The sequence below is a fragment of the Dipodomys ordii genome, unplaced genomic scaffold (assembly GCF_000151885.1).
Source record: "Dipodomys ordii isolate 6190 unplaced genomic scaffold, Dord_2.0 Scaffold98, whole genome shotgun sequence".
In the NCBI taxonomy this organism is placed as follows: domain Eukaryota; kingdom Metazoa; phylum Chordata; class Mammalia; order Rodentia; family Heteromyidae; genus Dipodomys; species Dipodomys ordii.
The window spans coordinates 4,138,784-4,146,766 of NW_012267314.1; the positions used below are offsets into that span (position 1 = coordinate 4,138,784).

Here is a 7,983-nt window from a genome sequence, read left to right on the forward strand (position 1 = left end):
GGGAGGCCAGGCCCCGCCAGTGTTGGTTGAAAAGCAGACTGGTAAACCGCTGCCCAAGAGAAGGGTGAGCACCCCGCTGCTGGGTGACCCCGCAGATCTGTAAGACCTGAAGTCTGCAGCTCTATTTCGGGTGTCCTTGGAGGTGGATGGATCGTTTTGGCAGCAGAGTGCGCCAGGCCTCCGGCCAGGCTATTTCAGAGATGGTGCCCAGTGACTCTATCTGCCAGGTCAGCCTCCAACCCTGATCCTTGCATCTCAGCCTCCGGAGTAACTAGGATTGTGACTGTGAGCCACAGTGGGGGAGGGGGGGAGACGCTACAGCCTCCAGCCAGAACTGCAGGTGTCAAATTCCTGCTGCCAGGTGACTTCCTTGGAAGCAGAGCCCTCCGGTCCCCGCTGGCTTCTAAACTGCTGAGCCTTCTCGAGTCACTGCGCAAGGAAGACCGTGTGGCGGCCTTGTTGGGGTTTCTTGTTTTTTTAAATTATACTCATCGATTTCTTACCACACACTCCAGCAATCCACTCACACTGACCCAAAGGGAGTTGCAAACTTAAGTTCAAACAAAAAAAAGCTGCACATGGCTGTCAATGTTTATTTCATAACAGCCAAAATGTGGGTGAACCTAGGGTGTCGCTCACGCTAAGCACTCTACCACTTGAGCTGCACCCCCAGTCCTCAGGATTTTACATTTTAGCCATGACATTATATTAGAGGGGGAGGGGGAAGGGGAGGAGGGGGACCCAAAAAATGGTGTTTCTTTTGGTTCTGAAAATAAAACTTCATTTTCAGTTTTTTTTTTATCAGTTCCAAAAGTCATCTACCTGACATGCACAAGACTTTAAAACACAGGAAATTTTCTATAAAAACAGCATCCAGAGAGACCCCCTGTGTAGTGGCTTTTCCTCAAAGCGCACCTCTCCTGGTGTGCTTAACTTCAGCCCCCAGAGCCCAGTGCACGCTCAATCTTGTGTGACGAATCCCGGAGCCAGTGTGGCAGCAGAGGGCAGTACTGGCCACGCTTCTGCTGCTGTCCCGGAGGGCCTACTTTTTCCTCCAGCTTCCATCAGAAACATTTCAAGGGAAGAAAAAGGGAGGGGAGCCCACACCTCAAGCTCTGTCCTCTCCTGCTCTTTATGTGCCGTGTAAACACAAAGGGCCTTCACCCAGCTTTCCACTCAGGCAGTCCCCCATGGGGTCCGGTGTGTGTGGCTCTCCTCTTCCCCATTTTCTCTACTTTCTACCTATCCCGGGGTGCAGAGTACCCCAAGTATCATTCTACATTTCCCCGGCACTGGCTGGAGGGAAGATCTTCATTCCCATCCACTGTCCACACCTGGCCGGTCAGACAGAGCAGCTTCGGTGTGCCATGCGCACAGACAGAGCCGCTTCGGTGTGCCATGCGCACAGACAGAGCCGCTTCGGTGTGCCATGCGCACAGAGCCCAGCGTGGTAACACCCTGGGAAGCCATCAGCTGCATGAAAAGAAAAGAAAAAAAACAATTCTGGTGGCTCACACCTGTAATCCTAGTTACTCAGGAGGCTGAGATCTGAGGATCACAGTTCAAAGCCAGCCAGGGCATGAAAGTCCCTGAGACTCTTATCTCCCTCCAATTAAGTAGCAAAAAGCTGAAAGGGGAGGTGTGGCTCAGGTGTTAGCGTGCCAGCCTTGAGTGAAAAAGCCCAGTAAGAGCATAAGACCCTGAGTTCAAGCCTCAGTGTGTTCATCAAAGGGAGATGGGCAGGGGGAGAGGAGAAAGACAGAGATGAGGGAGAGTAACAAGACAGAGGAAGAATAATCTGGGACTTTTTTTCCTTTAAGGGCTTAAAAGAAGAAAATGAAGTAATATGTCCCACCATATTTGATAAAATATTAACGTTTTTATCTCTATTGTTGAGTTTCAGTGACGTCAATCTTTAGCAGTAAAAGAAAAGGCGTGCAACAAGGCAAAAGTTGTGGAGTTCCTTTTGTTCAGGTTTAGAACAATTGCGCTCTGGGTCCGCAGGCCCTGCTGGCAGCTCACAAAACATCTGGAGCTAGTTAGCCCCCCTCCCCCACCCCGGTTTGGAGCACTGTCCTGGAATTGTTCCAGGAATTCTCTGCATTCTAAATCCACGCTTTGCTTTATATCCGAACACTCCCAGCTCGGCCCGCGCAGGCTCACGGGCAGGAACCTCCACGGGGAGTTGTTCAACTGGAATTCCAACTCAGAGAAGCAAGCGCTGGGCCCGCAGTGCCCTGGGCTTTTGACAGTGATATGGGAAAACATCTGGGCAGACACAAAAATGTGGGTGCTGGTAGCTCACCCCAGTAATCCTAGCTACTTGGGACTGAAATCTGAGGATTGTGGTTCAAAGCCAGCCCAGGTAGGAAAGTCTATGAGACTCTATTTAACCAGCAAAAAGCTGAAAATGGAGCTACAGCTCAATGGTAGAGCACTAGCCTTGAACAAAAAAGAGAGACAGCATCCAGACCCTGAGCTCAAACCCCACTAACACACACACACACACACACACACACACACACACACACACACACACGCCAGACATTACTAAACAAATACCAGCCATTTAGGGCTTAGAAGAATGCGATCTTTAACACAGTCCTCTATGGCTTTGTTTCTTACACGCTATGAACTCTTGGGCAAATTTCCAAGCCTGAGAAAACCACTTCCATGAGGAAAGGAGGACGAGGCAGCCACCGTTTGCAGGACTCGGAAGAAAAGCAATCAGGATGTGAGAAAAGTACTTTGTAGATGTTCGGGATGTTAACAACTTCATGTCTCAGGGGTTTCTAGAAAACTGATCTGCCTTCATCACAGACAGCAAACAGCCTCATGCAGTATGCTGTGGGTTTTTTTCCTCTTGTCAAAGGATTTGCATAGAGAAGCCCATTAAAAATCTTCTAGACTGAGCATGAATGTGGGGAGTCTCTTTCTCACCCCAGTTTACTCTAGAGATAAAGAATCATGCTATCTTGAACGCTCATAAGACTCTTGCCAAGCTTACCTAACATCAAGACTTTTTCCTAATACAAACAACAGTTTGGGGCCGGTGTGTCAATGACGTGTGGGTAGGAAACAGCCGAGCCACCGCCTTGCGGAAGGTGCCAGTAGTAAGCCCTGAGTGCTGTCCCTTAGCTTTTTTGCTCAAGACGGGTGCACTACCACTTGAGCCACAGCTCCATTTCTGGCTTCTTATTGGTTAATTGGAGATAAGAGTCCTGCCCCGACCCACGATCCTCACACCTCATAGCCAGGATTACAGGCGTGTGCCGCCTGCCCAGCTCCCCCTTTAATCCAGGCGCCGTTTCTAGGCTCAGCGATTGCTATGGAGAGCTGGGGAGCAGCACTGGGGTAACATGTGAATGAGCGATCGTTTCTTAATGAAAGTCTGCTTCATACGTTGGCATCAGGCGTGGTGGGGGCTGACGCTGAAGCACTCCCTCCCCAAATCCACTATACTCCGACCCTCCGCAAATCCACTACTCCGACTGGAACCTTCCCTCTTAGGCAAGTGAGCCATCCCGAAAGCCGGAGAATCACACCACAAGACTTGATTCACAGTTCACGCCGGTTCCAAAGCCCGGGCTCCTTTGCACTCTTAAGCAATTATTACTACATGACCACAGACTTGAAATCTTCCCAATCAGGATAACTTACAGAGAAAAAAAAAACCCCACAAAAACAAAAACACTGAAATTATGTCTTCGAAGTGAGAAATACCTTCTGGCTGTTAAAGGTTTGTGTAGTTTCTGATTTGCCAGGGAGAAAAAAAAAGGCCAAATCGTGCCAACCCGTACCATGTGCAGCCACACTGGAATGAAGGCAAACTGCAGGAAGCGCAGTCCAATCATTTGAGGTTGCCTTTAAAAATAGCTCCCCCAAGTGCTTCGGCTCCTTACCCCACTGCGATTATTCCAACCAGAACTACTGATAAATACTGAACAAGGAATCCTTCCTTCCCATAGCAAAGTCAGCTCGTGGCAAGGTGATCAATGGTGAATATAATCATCCCATTGTACACAGGGCCAGAAAAAATTCAAGAACTTTAGCTGGGCAGCCATGGTTCATAATTGTAAACCTAGCTACTCAGAAGACTAAGAGCTGAGGATTTCGGTTCAAAACCAACCCCGGGCATGAGACTCTTATCTCCAATTAACCAGCAAAAAGTCAGAAGTGGAGCTGTGGCTCAAGTGGTAGAGTGTTAGCCTTGAACACAAAAGCTCACGGATAGCACCCAGGACCTGAGTTCAAACCCCAGGACTTTCAAGAAAAGAAAAAAAAAATTAAGAACTGGAAGTCACAGTGACTCAGAAAATCTATGGAGCAGGCAGCCTTGGGCTGGACCTGTATTTACATATTTCATTCATGGAACAAACTAATGACTTGGAAGAACTAGAGTTTTATGAGGTTTCCCCCCCCCCATTCTGCCTATTTAATTATAATTTCTAGTTATTACCTAAAAGCCCATGCTGGCAAGTTGCAGACAGGCCAGACAGCTTGGGGAAGAACTTTGACAGAGTTCAGGGTAAACAACCTAATCCATAGGAAGCAAGAGAGAGTTTTGGTGTGGCCAAACTTTTGCATTCATTTAAAATTCCACCAGGGGAACAAGGCTTTTCCAAAGCAGTCACGTTGAGAAAAGGTGTCAGTCCTAGAAATTCCATTCTGTACGTTTAAGAAAACACAGGGGGATGGAAAGGGGCCTTAGGGGTAGAGCGCTTGCCTAGCATGCATGAAGCCCCAGGTTCGATTCCTCAGTATCACATACACAGACAAAGCTCAAGTGGTAGGGTGCTAGCCTTGAGCAAAAGAAGCTCAGGGATAGTGCCCAGGCCCTGAGTTCAAGCCCCAGGACTGGCAAAAAGAAAACTCAGGATTGGAAGCCAAGTATCTTAAATATTTAAATAAAGGATGTTCTTATAATTCTAAATTAGCAAATCAAGTTTAACAGCAGACAGGCTCCCTGGGTGCAGCTGATGACAGTCACTTTCCCAAATGGGGGAAGAGTATAAACTCACCCTTAAAAATTTTTTAATAAAATGTCGGGCGCCAGTGGCTCACGCCTGTAATCCTAGCTACTCAGGAGGCTGAGATCTGAGGATCGTGGTTCAAAGCCAGCCTGGGCAGGAAAGTCTGTGAGACTCTTATCTCCAATAAACCACTAGAAAACCAGAAGTGGTGCTGTGGCTCAAGTTGTAGAGGGCTCGCCTTGAGCTGAGGGACAGTACCCAAGCCCAGAGTTCAAGCCCCACGACCGACCAAAAGAAAAAAGAAAAACGAAAATCTTAAAAACTAAAATAATTTAAAAAATTACAAGTCTGACATGAGTACCCATTTTTCTAGAAGCAGGCATTCACTATCACAGCTCTTACATCCAGATTCCTAGAAAGCAGTTTTTAAACTTTTTTTAAAAACCAGTGCCTAAACGGTATTGTCTGGAAGCTACCAGTATGTTCCAGTAAGTGCAGAGCCTAAATTACCAGGGCTGAAACTATTTTACTCAAAGTTCCCTCAAAGCAAGGCACAACGTCAAGAACTCCATGTCTGGAAATCGTGTTAGAGGGAGAGAGCGACTGAGCTTGCAGAAGCAAGTTGCAAATAGGTTCACCCCAGCCTGACCGCGGGTGTCCATTAAGCTGGTGGCCAGGTTTTCCCTCCGCGATGCCCCCTTAACCAAAGGATGGGGTCTCTTCCCTCTCCCTCCCCCCCCCCACGGGCAGAGATCAAATGCCCAAAGCCGCAGCCAGGAGAGGCCAGGTGCTCTGGCTTTGCCTACCGGTGATGGTGATGGTCCCCAGCATGGTTTCGGGGTACAGCAGGGCCAGCGGGGGCGATGGGAAAGATCTCAGTGGAGCTGGGCAGCTTGGAGGACAGGGAGAGGGCGCAGCGCCCTGGGAAGTCCAGCGAGCAGTGTGGCGCGGCCACTTCCCGGCTAATTATAAGAGGCACCCCCCCTTCCCGCCCACCCCTGCCCTGCACCTCCCCGCCCTCCCCCAGTCACGTGCTCCAGCCCCAGGCGACAAGCTTCTGGAGCCCAGGGAGGGTGGAAATGTTGCTGAGAGAGACAGACAGACTTCACCCCTGCAAGATTCCCCTCCTCCGACTTCTGCATGGCAAATCTTAAAAGTGAGGCAAAGAAAATAACCATCACATGGAGATGAAAAAGTCTCTTTGGGTTTTGTTCATAGGGTGCTGGGTGCCGGGCTGCAGGCGTGGTGAAGGGCTGGCTGGGTGCAGAACGCCGCTCCCCTTTTCCACACCCATCGCATTGTGTGGGTTACCATCTGTTTCCTACACGGGTCCCCCAACTCTCAAGAGCGCCCTTTCTTGAACTCTTGAAGAAACTTTGTTCTTGACACTTGATCACTTTTTTGCAAGAGCAGAGATACTTCAGCAGTGTGTGTGTGTGTGTGTGTGTGTGTGTGTGTGTGTGTGTGTGAAAGCAGCTATCACGCCTCTCAGGGTGCAAGCCTACAGCATGGAAATCAATCAGAACTTGTAATAAGAGTTCCGAAATGCAGCCGGCCGCAGGATTCAGGTTCTCGTTGGGACCGGGGCTTGGAGGCTCCCTAAAAGACAAAGATGAATGAGCCAGTGTGCTCTCTCTGCTTTGTGAAGCCAAGTGGGGGGAGGGGGGATCCATCATGTCTCCTGGTCCCTCCTGTCTTGTCATCTTTCTCCTATTGATCATATCACCCCTTGCCTATCCCACAGCCCTGGCTCTTCCCCGAAGCCAACGCACCACAAAAGTGTAATGGTGATGGGAGGGGGGAGGGAATTACTACTCTTCTCTTCAGAAGATCTTGTTCATTATGAAGGCTCAGAGGCAGGGGCCTCAGTGAGGAGCAGAGCGGCACTGGGAACGTAAGCATCTGGATGAGAACTGTTAAGTGAAGGAACCACTGAAGCCAGGCAGAGCTGAATAACACCACACCGCATGGCTCCTTCTAGCCACCAGAGGGCGCGATTTACCACGCTCAGCCTGGGCTGAGCAAAGTCAAGGCCATTTCCGTGTGGGTCAGTGACCACCAGGATTCAATGATCATGCACAGCTCTGCCGCCAGCACCTTCCTTTCGGTGAGTCTAAACTTTAGGAAAGACGCGCAAGAGCTGTGCCAGGGAGCCGGATGAGCAGTAAAAACCTTCCTGGTCATGTATCTTGGACCACCAACATTTTTTCAAAAATAACTATTGCCAAGCGCCAGTGGTTCATGCCAGTGGTCCTAACCACTCAGGAGAACTAAGGATCTTGGTTCAAAGCCAGCCTGGGCAGGAAAGTCTGTGAAACTCTGATATCCAATTAACCAGCAAAAAGCTAAAGTGGACCTGTGCCTCAAGTGGTAGAGCACTAACCTTGAATAGAAAAAGGTACAGGACAGCGCCTTGGCCCTGAGTTCAAGCCCCAGTAGCAACACACACACACACACTAAATATATTGCTGTATATTGCTGTTCAATTTTGGCCATTAACTACTTAGCTGGGCGCTGGTGACTCACACCTGTCATCCTAGCTACTCAAGAGGCTAAGATCCGAGGATCGCAGTTCAAAGCCAGCCCAGGCAAGAAAAGTCCATGAGACTTCTCTCCAGTGAACCATCAGAAAACCAGAAGGGATAGAGCGTTCACCTTGAGCTGAAGAGCTGAGGGGCAGCGCCCAGGCCCAGAGTTCAAGCCCCATGACCAACAAATAAATAAACTTGTTTTTCTTCTTTTTATGACATGGGTGACAATGTAACACATCTGATGTGAGATCTTCAAAGAGACAGCAAAAGATGTGGGGCAAGCGATGGGTCACCAGTACATGGGGGGGAGGAGGGAGCGATGGGTCACCAGCACATGGGGGGGAGGAGGGACTCCTTTAAACACAGAAGTAGAGCACCCTCCTTTGATGTTCCTCTGTGAGGAACGCAGGCCAGTGTGCAGCCGTCAGCGTCTGCAGGGCTTACAGAGCTGAGCCGTGCATCAGGGAAGAGGCCGGGAG

General features: G+C 49.5%; 1 protein-coding gene across 1 annotated transcript in view; it reads right to left on the reverse strand.

The window, feature by feature from the left end:
* Nucleotides 1–5,889, reverse strand: part of Akap12 (A kinase (PRKA) anchor protein 12) — a 16,989-nt gene extending 11,100 nt beyond the window's left edge. Inside the window, exon 1 of the mRNA XM_013026930.1 lies at nt 5,780–5,889. Within this exon, the coding sequence (XP_012882384.1) occupies nt 5,780–5,804 (25 nt within the window). The 5' untranslated portion in view covers nt 5,805–5,889. The remainder of the gene's footprint in view (nt 1–5,779) is intronic.
* Between the last annotated feature and the right edge of the window lie 2,094 nt (nt 5,890–7,983).